The sequence below is a fragment of the Mangifera indica genome, chromosome 10 (assembly GCF_011075055.1).
Source record: "Mangifera indica cultivar Alphonso chromosome 10, CATAS_Mindica_2.1, whole genome shotgun sequence".
NCBI lineage: Eukaryota > Viridiplantae > Streptophyta > Magnoliopsida > Sapindales > Anacardiaceae > Mangifera > Mangifera indica.
This window is the reverse complement of record NC_058146.1, coordinates 834,638-849,350: the sequence shown is the minus strand read 5'-3', so window position 1 is coordinate 849,350 and position 14,713 is coordinate 834,638. Positions and strand designations below refer to the sequence as shown.

Below are 14,713 nucleotides of genomic sequence, written 5' to 3'. Positions count from 1 at the left end.
TTATCTTAATTGAAAATCACTTCATACGACCCATAATCCATAAAAATTAGATTTGTGGGTTGAATAAAAACTGAATAAAAACTAAGTCAAAACGGATATGGGTAAAGGATGGTTTTGCTGTTTCTTAATTAAATTCGAGATCATGGTTTTGAAACCCAGTTCCCCAGTTGGGTCGTGCGATGAAGAACCGTGGCAAGCCCAATTTGAACCCAAAAAATTTGACCAGTCAAACCTGATTGCTGACGTGAACAAAAAATTAACTTTTATTTTTTTCCAAAACCGCTTCTAACATTGGTTCGACCGACCGCCCTTCCACTCTGAAAACCTTGTTTGAGACCATTCAATTCAATCGCCACTCTTTCACCCACGCTCTCTAGGCCTCCTGTGTTGATAGATTCTGAGTCATCTCAAACCCTACTCACCACTTAAAGTAGACTCAACTTTCGGTTTCGGTAAGCATCCATCTCTGTTGTGATATAAATTAGACTCCTAATTATTCCGAAATTTCAAAATCTTCAATCTGTATGTATGTGATCCGATTTACAATGAAATTCACCATTTGAGAAATGATTCAGTGGAGTTCTGAAGGAAATCGTCCAACAGGGAAAAAAATGCAGTTCTTCGGAAGCTCAGAGATCAGTCCATCACCGCCAGTGCCAACGACCTCCGGTAACAATGCCCACATGATGTACTTGTTTAATAGGAGCGGTGTGTGCTTGCTTTACAGGGAATGGAATCGCCCTCTTCACACACTCAACCCGCAACAAGATCATAAGCTGATGTTCGGTCTACTTTTCTCTCTCAAATCATTGACAGCCAAAATGGATCCCACAACGTAAGGAATAATAGGGTGACACATCATCATTGTTACATTAATACTCATTATACGTGCACATAATGATTCTCTTTGATTAAGTGATAAATATGTTAGATGCCTCTTGATTTACCATTTTATGATCTCTTGGTTCTATGTTTAATTTTCAGTTTCAGACTGAAAATATTTTTATGTATTAGGATGATAAATGGCTGCTTTATTGGTTTTATCTTCTACTTCTATGCACACATTGCTCAGACTTAGGGCTAGTTATTGGCTTAACCGTGGATATATATATATATATATATATATATATATATATATATATATATTGCTTGTATGATTTCATGTTGCTATAATTTTTTTTCTTTATTATTATTATCATTTTCAGTGCAGAGAAAGGAAACCTGGGGGTGCCTCAGTTACCTGGACAAGGTTGTTCATTTCACAGTTTTCGTACTAATACATACAAACTTAGTTTTATGGAAAGTCCATCTGGTATAAAGGTTAGTTGTAACATATATGCTTTTTGTTATTGAATCATAGGGATGTGCTTAATAGAACTTCCACTGATGTTATAATGCAGAATTTACTAGTGTGATTTATAGTTGAAGTTGGATTTGGGTCTTGAAATTGGTTGAGATGATGTCTGAAGAAATTTTAATATTTGAGTTGGGCTTGAAATTGTTAAAAGGCAGTTGTTTTAGAGGCACGGTTCCCTAATTCTAGTGGTGCTGGCCATTTTCAAGGTTCAAAGGAGGGGAGATATGAGTTATTACATGAGATTCCTATTTATGCATTCTACAACTATCAAAGTTGGCAATATGTTTTACTGTCTTTCTGTTCAAACAAGCTGGATTCATTGAGTTGTATTTAACTTTTTCATGGGAATCATACTTAATTAGGATCTAAACCTAGATAGATAAAAATCAGATCTTCACAAGCTTCTAATGGACTAGAACTGATCAAGATTTACCATTTAAGAAAACATTCAATGAAGGCGTAGAAACAGCCCAGCCCAAATTTGGGTTTACCAAACTGTTACATGGATTCAGTTCAGCTTTATTAATGATGCTTTCTCTTATGGAAGTTCAAGCAAATTAGACAAGGAATTTTGGTATCTTATTTAATTCCGTAAAATAAATTAATTGTTTTCTAGAATGGGGGATCCATAATTTTCTTAATCTTGAACATCTCTCCTTACTTATTTTGGAATTATTATTTTGGCTGATAAATCTTTAAGTTGTAGGCTTGACATTAAAAAGATGATTTAGAATTTGCATCGTAGTCTGCTAATTGATGGGAAATTAAGTTAAATTGGATGAAATCCAGAAAGAACGAGACAATTTGGTGAATAGCCAGTGCTTTTTATCTCTAACTTTACTGTTTCAGGTTAGATTGGAAGAGTTCAAAAAAAATACCCACCTAGCTTGAATAATTGATGTAAACTGCTCAGTTTGTCATGATGGTATCAGGATACCCTCTTGACATTTTGATAAACGCTCTGTTGCTAATGATTCATGTCATGTAATTTTTGTCACATATTTCTTTAATCTTTGAGCCCTTAAAATTTTATGTTTATCATCATCGCACATGCCCTTTGATGCAGCTTATACTGATCACTCATCCTAGGACTGGTGATCTACGTGAATCTCTAAAGTACATTTACAACTTATATGTTGAATATGTTGTCAAGAATCCTCTGTATACGCCGGGAACTCCGATCAGGTGACTTAAATTGTTATTAATGGACATTGAAAATGATATCAATGATAGGTGTCTTTTTATCAACATTGATCAACTCGCTTGCTGACTATGCATTTTTGGATGTATATTTGTTGATCATGCCAAGTACGTTGGGAACTAAAGCAATCATAAAGAGTCAGGATGTAGTTTTTATTAGGAATCATATGTTATATATATGTAGTGTTCTATTTTGTGTAAAATTTCAATCTTGTTATACTTGATGTTGTTGTCATCATTAATCTGGTTGAGCATGCCTGACTAAAGTGCTCTTAAGTTTATATTTCCTGCACTGCACTCCCACTCCACAGCCTCCAACACAATAACACAGGCAAACAGAGAATGTGATGCAGTAGCACTGATAGTTTGTGAGAAGTTGAGAACTGTGGTTTTAGCTTAATATTTTTCAAAAGTATTAACAATGTCATTTTGTTTATACATTTCTGTATTTTTGACCTCATGATGCTTCTCAGACACCTAATGTCTTGTGACATTGTTGGTAGCACATTTTTATTTTATTTTAATATTTTCTTATTCAGACATGTTTTACTAAATGGAATGCGGTTTATTTATTCATATGACTTCTAGATCGATACGTGATGGATACACTTGCAATTACTTTGCAGGTGTGAGCTGTTTAATACATCTCTTGATCGGTATGTAAGGAGTATTGCCTAGTATTTCAAGGTACTGCCCATCCACCAAGATTTGGTACCCTCATAATTGATGCTAAACTGCTGACCAAAGACTATGAAATAAATCTGGAATATTGTCTAGTAGTCTAAACGGGCTTGCTTGGGCACACATGCATGTTTATTTAATGTCCTATATAGTGGTAGCCAATTTAAACTCCCGACAGATTTGTGAGGAGAGATTCTATAATTTTTAGTTAGTGAGGAAGAATTTTTGTTCATGCTTAAAATTATTTTTGAAGTATTTTAACTTGTCGTCTCTATTTATGATGAATTTGCATTCCATTAATTAACTATTATTTGTTTAAAAATAAACCTATATCATTGATAAGGAGGGGGATAACAAATATTGCAACTAAGGAGGGTTAGCGTAAAATATATTAAAACAAACCCTAAATACCTTTATATATTAAAGTAATTTGTACATTGATAATAAATCAATACAGTAATTGTATACAATCATTCTAGAAATAAATTATCTAATTTCAAGTTTAGATTGATCTTAACACCTGGATCTTATGATCTTTCTTTCCTGATTTCGTGTTTTAGGTGTGAGATATTGCAAAAGAGAATCATAGATTGATAGGGTTGAGAGTTTAGTTAAGGGTTTTGCTGGAATGTTAGAGATGAGGGCAAAATTGTATTTAACTAAGATGGTTGGATTAGTATAAGGTTTAGAGTTGTTGGTTATTTTTTTATAAACCTGTTAGGATATGGTTATTTTAATCAATATTCTTAATTTTTATCGCCATTATTCTTAGGAATTGTTTTTCATGAGTTTTCATAACACCAATTGTGATATCTTTATAAGACACACTAATTCAACATCTGACTAAGGCTTTCTCAAACCTTATGATAGTCGAATATGAGCGATAATATAAGCACTGACAGTGAATACAAAACACAAATACAAATGTTAATATATTATCACATATAGTTGATTATTACTTTATTTCTTATTCAGAATCATTCAATTATATGATGAAACATTAACGTTTATATCTGTGTTTTTACTCATTATTTGTTCATGAAGGATTATTGATAGTAAATTAACCCTAATGAGTCTTCAAATTCCCTAGCATTCCTCCCCATCTCTTGTAGAAATTGTAAGTTAATGATTATTTTCACCCAATCAAAGGGGAAAATATTGCATTATCAATTATATACTACATAATTAATTAATATGATACTACAAACATTAAATGTGCTTCCTTACTATCATCAATATGTGTGTGATATATGTAATTTAGAGTTTTGAGCAAGTTAAACTATGGTAGTGGCTTTGAGGATCCAAATAATAGACCTTTATATCTACTATAACATAAGATGAATACGTGTAAAAATAGGACAAAAGGTTTTCAATGTGGATTGGCACTATAGTAAATAAGCCTATGCCCACAGAGTGTGTTTTTTGTTTGGTTTACAATAAGGAATATCCAAGGAAATGAATAAAGTATTCTTGTATCTACTTGTTTATCTGTATGCATGTTTGTACTTGTACGCACATATGAGTATTTGTGTTTCTTCCTTCCCTTTGTATTGGTTATTTATATATATAGGATGAAGAGGAGATGTTACATTCGGATAAGATTTGAAAGTTTCTAATTTAAAAATTATTATAATGATTTATTCATATTTTACTTGAATTAAAACGAAATATTTATAATACCAATATTATCCCAATTGGGAAGAAAAATATATAATTATCATTTGTTGACATGGAGGAGAAAAGAGGAGAATCCTCTTGTAGATGTTGAGAAGATTTACTATGTAACAGAGTCTCATCACCATTGGATGAAAAGTATGTTCGTGTCTATATATGCATGTTTGGCAAACAAAAAGTATGTTTGGTCGTTGTTGTTGTAGCTATCCTCCGATTATGGTTGCTTGGAGTGGTTCGAACAAGATGATACTTCTTGGATAGATATTTTATGGGAGAGTCCGTATAACAGTCACTAATCTTAAAAACATAATCATGACGATCCCATTGAAGTTCATTTTAATTTATCATATGATGAAAATACTACCGGCAAGGAAGAAATCTAGTTTCTTCTATGTTCTTGGATTATTCTAATTATATTCTTCTTGTAGGAAACATACTTAGATATGTATTTAATCATGTCAGAAAATCTCAAAAGATTAAATATTTAACAGGTGACGAAACTTATGAGTCAATAATATAGAACAAAACTGTTGCACAATTAGGGTTTCTTTCTTTTAATAAAATATAATTTTATATATATATTGAAGCTAGATATTGATGAATATTTTTTTTTGTCAACGAATACTTATGCATCCATCTAGAAGAAGTATAATCGGAAAAAATAATGATAAAATAATATCAATCCTATTACTCGCATTGGAGACATGTTTTCTTCAAGCTCGTAAGCATTTTACATTTAATTTGGCATGCAAACCATGCAGTTGACTGGATTGCGAAAATAACTTTTCTTTATTAAGGTGTTTTTTGGTTAAAGCCTCTTCGACATTTCGGAAAATTCTCAAACGTGATTTTCTTTTGTGTTAAAGTCTCTTCAAGGCTTCGGGAGATTCTCAAACGTGATTTTAGTGAAACCTCTTAATCCTAGTCCTTATCTTGTTTTGGGGCTCTGTCCACTCACCTTACCAAAAAAACATAAATAAATATTCTTTAATTGGTAATTTAGATTCCAACCAAGCAACATCTAAGAGGTATTTATCAAAGATTTTTTAACCAAAAAAAATTGATATTTTTGTCAATGAAATTAAGACCCAGTGAGTGTTTATAGAATAGTTAATAATGATGCATCCATCTAGAAGAAGTATAATCAGAAAAAATAAAGATAAAATATATCAATCCTATTACTCGAAATTGGAGACATGTTTTCTTCAAGCTCATAAGCATTTTACATTTAATTTGGCATGCAAGCCATGCAGTGGACTGGATTGCGAAAATAACTTTTCTCTATTAAGGTTTTTTTGTGTTAAAGCCTCTTCGATGTTTTGGGAAATTCCCAAACGTGATTTTTCTTTGTGCTAAAGTCTCTCCAGGGCTTCGGGAGATTCTCGAACATGATTTTAGTGGGACCTCTTAATCCTAGTCCTTATCTTGTTTTTAGGCTCTGTCCACTCACCTTACCAAAAAAGCATAAATAAATATTCTTTAATTGGTAATTTAGATTCCAACCAAGCAACATCTAAGAGGTATTTATCAAAAATTTTTTAACCAAAAAAAATTGATATTTTTGTCAATGAAATTAAGACTGGGTGAGTGTTTATAGAATAATCTATTAATAATGATGTGTCATTATATGATTAAATGAATTTAAATTAAAAATAAAATAATACTTAATTATATAATGACACATCATCTCTAGCATTTTGGCAAACCCTAAAATTATATGCACACAGTTTTGAATACACAAGACACCTAGATGTCATAATATGATTGAGGACCTGAGTCCTCAAAACTGTGTGCGATAAAATTTCTATGTAATTTTCCTTTTAATCTGTATTTGTTAAACAGATAAAATCGAGTTGCATTTATCTTTAATTATTCATCAAGTTCATACCATATAAATTAAAATGCAAAATATTCTAAAATCACCAAAACTAGTAACAAATTTAATTGAAACAATGCCCTAATGAATTTCCCACCGTCAACATACAGCTCAAAGTATGAAATTCTAAACCTAGAATCCGCCTATAAAACCCCATACATTTTCTTCTTTTTCATGCACATTTTCATCTCCCAAATCTCTGAAACGTTTTTCTTTCTGAGATCTCCATTTTGCTTTCTTCTTATCTTTTAGCCATGCCAAGAACGAGCAAGGGTCGCCAAAAGGTGGAGATGGTGAAAATGAATAATGAAAGCAATCTCCAGGTGACCTTCTCGAAACGCCGCTCTGGCCTCTTCAAAAAGGCCAGCGAACTTTGCACTCTCTGCGGTGCTGAAGTCGCCCTGGTGGTCTTCTCCCCCGGCAAAAAGGTCTTCTCTTTTGGCCACCCTTGTGTTGAGACGGTCATCGACCGTTATCTCACCCAATCCACCCCTCCGGTCTCCGGCACCCATCAACTCATTGAGGCTCACCGCAACGCCACCGTTCGCGAGCTCAACATGCAACTCACCCAGGTTTATATATATAAATATATGTATATATATACCCAGATTCGAGAATGGAATCCCTTGATCCAATCACTGTGCTCCAGAGTAGAGTTGTGCAGTTAAAAAGGGGCAAAATAAAATCCGACATAAACCCTAACACCTGTGCTAAACAGTTTTTATTGTTATTATTATTATTATTATTTTGCCATGGAGGAGTCTTGATGATATAATAAATGTTAAACATGACTATTTCAGGTGATGAGCGAGTTGGAGGCGGAGAAGAAGCGTGGTGAAGAGCTGAATCAGATACGGAAGGCGACTCAGGCGCAGTGCTGGTGGGCGAATCCGGTGAATGAGCTAAGTATGCCGCAGCTTCAGCAGTTGAAGGCGGCGATGGAGGACCTGAAGAAGAAAGTGGCAAAGCAAGCAGAGAAGGTCATGCTTCAGAACTCTATGCCTCCTCAGTTTCTCGGAGGAGCCAGTTCCTCCAATGCTGCACCAGCCTTCAATAATATTCCATATGATCTCCAGCCAAAGAACAACACCATCCCCTCCGCTGCCGGCTTCAATCCCAACATGATGCAGCTTCCTGCATTCAATAACAATCCAGGATTCAATAGCAATCCAGGATTCAATAACAATCCAGGATTCAATAGCAATCCTGGATTCAATAATAATCCAGGATTCAATAATAATCCAGGGTTCAATAATAATCCAGGTTTTAATAATCCAGGATTTGGACATGGATTTTACTGAAATCTTTGATGGTTTAGGGTTTTGAACACAGTTTCTGCCAGAACACAGATTTTGCTTTATGTTTTCATGCTCCTATCTGTATCATGCCTGCCCACAGACACAGTAATAATACAATGGATTTTATTTATTTATATATTAAATCTATTATCATTTTGAGTAAAGTGCATTTATAATCCATATACACATATATACAAGAAAACGAATGTTAATGTATTATCGTATAATTAAATGTTACTTACATACATCAACATTTATACTTATATTTATGTTTGTTAACGTATGCATGTAGTATGATTATATAATTTATTCCGCAAAAGTGTTTCGCGCGATAATTTAAATTCAAAATATATTTATTTATATATTTAAATTTGATCTATATGAGGAAAAAATTTAACAGTTTACTTACCAATTAAATAAGTGAACAAAATTATAGAGCTTTGGTGGATTAGTATGGCAATTCCAAGTACATCATTTAAATGGTTTTAACGGCTAAGTTAACCTAGTAGTATGTGATTGAGTGAGTTAATTATTTATTTTTTCTTTAATATAAACTTACTTAATTGTATAATAATATACAACCGTTAAAATTTGTTACTACCCATTTTGTTAATACATAAAATATTATTGATGTTCTCTCTTCTTGTAACATATAACTATTAATACTCATAAATATTTATTTATGAACCTTTTTCTTTAGAAGAAGACAGTGTATATTACAATACATAAAACGGGACAAAAGTTAATGACTAATGGTTGTGATTAGAGTATAATTAATTAGTGATGGGTTTTTCATCATACATGCAAAGTTTACATGTGTTCATATTGATTAATTTCCACAATAGACACTAGATCTATAGAAACTTAACTTGCTATTGTGGTTTCGTCATGGTATATGACTTGACGAAGGTATTCATAAAAGACCCTATCAACAAGACCCTATCAACTTTGTTGATTTCATATATCCATACACGATGTATATTTTAGAGTTATTAGAACAAATATCTTAATGCATAGATTTAGGTTGTGATGCCTATTGACTTTGTTTAATTCGATTACGCCTCGCAACAATGTTAAAGCTCAAGAGATTGCAAGGTCTTCAATTTTAAATTTATCAAGTGGGTTACTGAGAATCAACCTTTCGATTTTAAATATGAGCACCCTAAAGCCTTCCTACTAGGACGATCATACAAGTATACTTTTTAAAAATGTATGGATATGATTTTTTTTTTCTTTTAAGGTAAAAAAAATTTGCAGGTTCACTTACCAATTAAATAAGTGAACAAAAATGAATGGCCTCCTATGGCAATTGCCAGTAGCTTATGACTCATGGCCAGAATATAACCTAAAAGGCTAGACTCATACATTGATACTTAGTCTTTTTGCTAGGGTATCATACGGGCAGTTTTACTCTGTTGAATGTATAAGTCTATGACAATAAGTTTTTTTTTTTTTTTCGTATTACCATATTATTAAATGTTATACATCTTTTTCTCTATATATATAACGTATAAAGTATTATTAAATGCTTTTCCCACCAAATAGTAATATTTTTTGTGCGAAAGTATTTGCCGCGCTATATTATAATTAAAATTATATGCATTCATATTTTTATAATTTACTCTTATATACTTCTTTAGAAGGAAAAAATTTCAACACCTCGCTTACTAACTAAATAAGTGAATAAAAATGTACAAATTTAAAAACTAGATCGGATCGATCACCCATCAAGAAAAATAGTTATAATTTATTGAAAAACTATTTTTAGAATTAGATCTGATTGAGTAAGATTATATCAAGTGGTTTGAACAGCTAAATTGGGTAAAAATATGGGTTCAACTTGATCACTAGAAAAAAAATCTTTAAAAAATCATCATTAAGATAAAATAATATATTTAACGAATCATTCTCAATATATATTATTAGATTAAGTTTATTTTTATATAAAAATAATTTTGAGAATATATATCATGAAACTAAGTTTATTTTTATATTAAAATAATTATAATTAAATATTTAATAAATAATTACATAAAATTATTTTAAATATTATTTTTAAATAATTAATCAGTCCAATTACCAGTTATACAGTATGACCATTAATTAGATCAAACCATTCTTTTCACTGAATCAATGTCCAATATGGTTATGAAAACATTGCAAAAATGAATGTCTTTGGCTGACTGCTATAACAATTGCAAGTACCTCATTTAAATGGTGTTAGCTTTCCTTTTGTAAATTATTATTTTTTATCTCTTCGGAGTAATACTATATATATTAATAAAATATATATTAATTGATACTAATATTGATATATTATCGTATAATTAAATAAATTAATTATATATTTTATTTTTAATTTAAAATTATTTAATTAATACCCATTAACAGCACATGAAATATTATTGATATGCCTCAATCTCCTAATACTTTAGTTTTTTTTTTTCTTAAAAGTAAATTGAAGCAACAATTGTAACGCAAGAAAAGTAAATTTATCTGTAAATGAGTTTTGATTTTATCTATTAATTAATCATTTATTATGTATTCACTGAAAATTTAAAAGTGACTGTATATATTGCAACAGTTAAAAATTAATGATTAATTTAATCATATAAAACTTTGATTAGAATATAGTTAATCACATTTATAGTATAGTATTAGTAAATATTCGTAAATGATTACAAGTGAATTGATTATTAATAATGGAGTGATGGCCCAATCTCCACTACACCCTAACTTGGATGAAAAGATAATTTTTCAATCCTTTAAATATAAATAGTTTGATTTTCCACCTACGAAAATCAAATATTAGTTTTAATAGTTAAAATGTATTTTTATCAGATTAAATCAGTTATATCCTTTATAATATATATAAACTATATTTTTTATTGTAATTTTTTTATTTTATTTATTATTGTTATCCTTTTGTTTTTTACCTAAATTTTATTATTACTGTCTAAATTATTACCATTACGTCACGGTTTAAATTAACTTCTTTTCACTAAATTGGTTGACCCAAACATCGTTTGGTTGTTAGTAGTTGATTTCATGGTTGCTCTCACCTCTATTATTTGCTACCTCACTAATGTCCATTAACCCCTGGTTTTGCACCACTCATTTGCGACATGCACATATTCGTCTAAACAATATTTGATAGATCAATATGAGTTGATACTAAGCAAGGGCAGTGCCAAGAAGTTGTGCATATGATTGATAAAACTGTATAAATTTTGGGAATAAACTATTATTTAACTTCAATAAAAATAAATAACTATTTTATCCTTTTACCAGCTTTATAAAATAATAATAATAATATATTTTATCAACAAATTTTACATATGGGTTAAAAAGTAGACTTTTCAAACTTCTAATGAAAAATTGTTATTTCAATAAAGTTGGGGTGAGATAATTATTGGGCCATTGCAATACTATTACTTGGTAACCTGAGATGATTTATATCTTAATTACAAGGACAGTAACTGAAATAGATAATTAGTGATCCATAATCATATAATAATAACAATTCATACATGAACAAGACTGAGATTTAGTAACTTCCAAATCCTTGCATTAATAAAATGTAATTAAATTATTGGAATTAAAAACAAACTAATGGCTAATAATTTTGTAAAGTTACAAACAAAATGGTAAATTTACAATTTAGCCCTAAACTAATAGGATATGAAAAAATAAAAATTTTAACAGTTTAACCCTAAAAAATTACAATTAAATCCCTGCATTCTTTGAAAACCCAATATCAATGTTGCTCATTCACCTATCACCATTGTTATAATCTTATCGTTGGCATGAGTTTTGACCTTGACCATACTCTCTATTGTTATAATCTCATATGTCATCAACAACTTCTTAACTCGATTGAGTTATTGACCACATGATCGAATGAAGGTTGTTATTAACGATATCATGAAATTACAAAGAAAATGGTGATTGGGACAAATAACATGTGCAACATAGGAGAGGGGGAGAGAAGATGGTGGTATATGAGAGAAAGTGGATTGACAAGCAGGGTGGACAAACAGAGAAGGAAAGGAAAATAAAAATGTTTTTATTCAAATTAGATATTCAAATTTTTTTATTTTTTAATAATTTAAAGTTATATAGTAATTTTGAAAATAGTATAGATAAAATAATAATTTTATTTCCTACTATTTTATCAAGATGTTTTTCATTAACTGAGGTGCATTTTGGGTGGGAAAATGTTTTTAGACTACCAATGGTGAAATAATGCTTAGATCAAACCTTGGGTGGGACATGGTGATTTACTCCAATAGTATTAATTTCAAGAGACAGATGACTATAAATACTCTCGCATGATTCCCTAACAGACCACAATATATCATAACTTTGTCTCTGATCATTGTCCATTCTTCTTTGAAATCTCAGCAATGGCGAAGAAGTCTTCCATGGGTCGCCAGAAGATCGCCATCTCAAAAATACAGAAGAAAAATCACCTGCAAGTTACCTTCTCTAAACGTCGAGCTGGGGTCTTCAAAAAGGCCAGTGAGCTCAGCACACTTTGCGGCGTTGAAATTGCCATAATAGTCTTTTCCCCGGCCAACAAAGCCTTCTCCTTCGGCCACCCGAATGTCGACTCCGTTGTCGATAGATTTCTTGCTCGCGATCCGCCTTCCAATACCGGCGTTGAATGGGTCATGGAAGCTCATCGAAACGCTAACATTCGTGAGCTCAACAAGGAACTGATACAGGTTCTTGATGAACTAGAAGTTGAGAAGAAGAGGGGAGAGCTTCTTGATGATATCAGGAAAGCAAGCCGGAGACTATGTTGGTGGGAAGCCCCGATTGAGGAACTGGAGCTGCATGAGCTTGAGCGACTGAGAATAGCCATGGTAGAGCTGAAGAAGAAAGTTGCAAATGAAGTTAACAGGATTTTGGTTGAGTCCAAAAATCCTTCTCCACTGGATACATTTAGGGGCCTCGCATCAAATCCATGCCTTCTCTCGAACAAGCCGGTTTCTAATTAGAGCCCCAACTTAGTAACTAAGCTTGAAATCAATTTATTTGTTCATTCAAGAATAATGTTCACCCATCCAATGATATTGTTCATTTTATCGACATCCATTCAATAATATTATATACCAAATCAAATAAATTTAAGTTCAAACTTGATCAATAGTGTTTAGGGTTTAACGGGCAGTTATAAATAGTATCTTGCTAGTAATTGGAGTCAATTATACTATTATTATGAGTAATGTTTTGTTATTATCTCAGTTATAAATGAAATATTTAAGTCTTATGAATTTGCAAATTTTGTTTGGAATAATAAATTTAATTAAAGTTTTGGCACATTGTTTAGAGAATATTATAATTAAGTCAATTAATTAAGAGGTTTAACATTCAGATAATCCTTTGATATACGATCAACTTGTAATATAAATTATGCATTCACATAATCAATTTAATTTTGCGAGATCAACGAATAAACTATGCAGTACTAAAATAAATAAATTAAGAGTTACATAAAATAAAATAAACTCAATTGAAAAAAACATACAAATAAATATTTATTTCAATTAAATCCACAAAAGTCTACCCTAATCACTAATCAGTTAATAAATTAATTACTCGGAAAACTCAAATTACTCCACCTTTAATTATAATTATATGATTTTTTTTTATATCAACTTCTTTTTTTTTTCATTTGCCCTTTCTACTTCACTTACAACCAAACCCACTCTCACGACTTCACTCGTGTCACCTAGCTCACTCCTGATCTTGTCGACTACTCCAATCAAGTTACCCGCTCATTACTCCACTTGCTCAACTCTTCTCTTATTGCCCCACCCGAAAGGCCAAAGGACTTATTTTCACCAAAGTTTCAATGTGTTTTTAAAGTTATGCCTACAAAATTTCAAAATTTCAAAATCTTATTTATAAATCAATTAGGATCTTTGATAAAGAGATTTCAAATCTCTTTATTGTTGGATCTTTTTATCTTTGATGAAGAGATTTGTTTCAGATTACTTCTTATGTGTCGACCAATGATTTAAGGTAAAGAGGAGAAATCGTCAACACTGAAGATGGTGGTCAAAGGAGAAAAGAAAAACCCTATAGTTTGGGGGGAGAATGTTAGTTTTCAAATTTAAAAAACTTTATGTAAGGATAAAATGTTAGTTTTTAAAACTTACAAAAAAAATATAATGAATTTTATATTTTTTTTATGGCCAAAAGACTATTTTCCACCCAAAGTATGCGCATTTTCAAAGTTTCCCCCCATTAACTTTGAAATTTTCATTTACCCACTCATGAGTTGTTAAAATTAAGTGAGTCTGTTAGTTATATCATTTTTTCCCCTAAACCCTAAAAATTAATAATTTCACTCCAACCCAAGTTTTAAAAAACAGTATTTTTCCCTTTGGGTTTCCAATTTTCAGATTCAATTTTTTGGCGTTGTTTCTTCTCCTGCGACGACCTCCAGGCAACGTCTCTTACTCTCCGGTGCAGTCTCCTTCTGGTGGCTCTCCTGGGAGTGGTCGTCGACAAAGACGAGCCATCTTCATCGACGACCACTCCCAAGAGAGCCACCGAAATGAGGTCGCATCGGAAATGAAGAGACGTCACTTGAAGGTTGCTGGGGAGGAAGAAATG

At 31.6% G+C, this 14,713-nt stretch overlaps 3 protein-coding genes across 5 annotated transcripts; all 3 read left to right on the top strand.

Annotated features, from left to right (window-relative positions):
* The first annotated feature begins 280 nt into the window (after positions 1 to 280).
* On the top strand, positions 281 to 3,512 carry LOC123226859 (trafficking protein particle complex subunit 1). 3 transcript variants are annotated; one of them, XM_044651383.1, is made up of 5 exons: positions 281 to 452; positions 604 to 835; positions 1,206 to 1,320; positions 2,424 to 2,542; positions 3,184 to 3,512. In XM_044651383.1, exons 2-5 carry the CDS (start codon positions 612 to 614, stop codon positions 3,233 to 3,235), a joined length of 510 nt encoding a protein of 169 aa, XP_044507318.1. In that variant the 5' UTR covers positions 281 to 452; positions 604 to 611; the 3' UTR covers positions 3,236 to 3,512. The 3 variants fall into 3 exon arrangements, with proteins under 3 accessions (XP_044507318.1, XP_044507317.1, XP_044507316.1); XM_044651382.1 differs by having other exon boundaries at positions 576 to 835; XM_044651381.1 differs by having other exon boundaries at positions 281 to 835.
* Positions 3,513 to 7,027: 3,515 nt separating this feature from the next.
* Positions 7,028 to 8,216, top strand: LOC123226858 (agamous-like MADS-box protein AGL62). Its single transcript, XM_044651380.1, has 2 exons — positions 7,028 to 7,360; positions 7,589 to 8,216. The coding sequence occupies exons 1-2, from the start codon at positions 7,043 to 7,045 to the stop codon at positions 8,087 to 8,089; spliced, it is 819 nt and encodes a 272-aa protein (XP_044507315.1). The 5' UTR covers positions 7,028 to 7,042; the 3' UTR covers positions 8,090 to 8,216.
* Positions 8,217 to 12,492: 4,276 nt separating this feature from the next.
* LOC123227748 (agamous-like MADS-box protein AGL62) lies at positions 12,493 to 13,089 on the top strand. The gene has a single exon (XM_044652871.1). The coding sequence runs from the start codon at positions 12,493 to 12,495 to the stop codon at positions 13,087 to 13,089; it is 597 nt and encodes a 198-aa protein (XP_044508806.1).
* The last annotated feature ends 1,624 nt before the right edge of the window (positions 13,090 to 14,713 follow it).

Excerpts from the sequence above, each read along its gene's own strand:
- LOC123227748 (XM_044652871.1), top strand. The coding sequence starts at position 12,493 with ATGGCGAAGAAGTCTTCCATGGGTCGCCAGAAGATCGCCATCTCAAAA.
- LOC123226858 (XM_044651380.1), top strand. The coding sequence starts at position 7,043 with ATGCCAAGAACGAGCAAGGGTCGCCAAAAGGTGGAGATGGTGAAAATG. Across the intron at positions 7,361-7,588 it reads TCAACATGCAACTCACCCAG|GTGATGAGCGAGTTGGAGGC; the intron begins GTTTATATATAT and ends TGACTATTTCAG.
- LOC123226859 (XM_044651381.1), top strand. The coding sequence starts at position 567 with ATGATTCAGTGGAGTTCTGAAGGAAATCGTCCAACAGGGAAAAAAATG. Across the intron at positions 836-1,205 it reads GCCAAAATGGATCCCACAAC|TGCAGAGAAAGGAAACCTGG; the intron begins GTAAGGAATAAT and ends TATCATTTTCAG. Across the intron at positions 2,543-3,183 it reads ACGCCGGGAACTCCGATCAG|GTGTGAGCTGTTTAATACAT; the intron begins GTGACTTAAATT and ends ATTACTTTGCAG.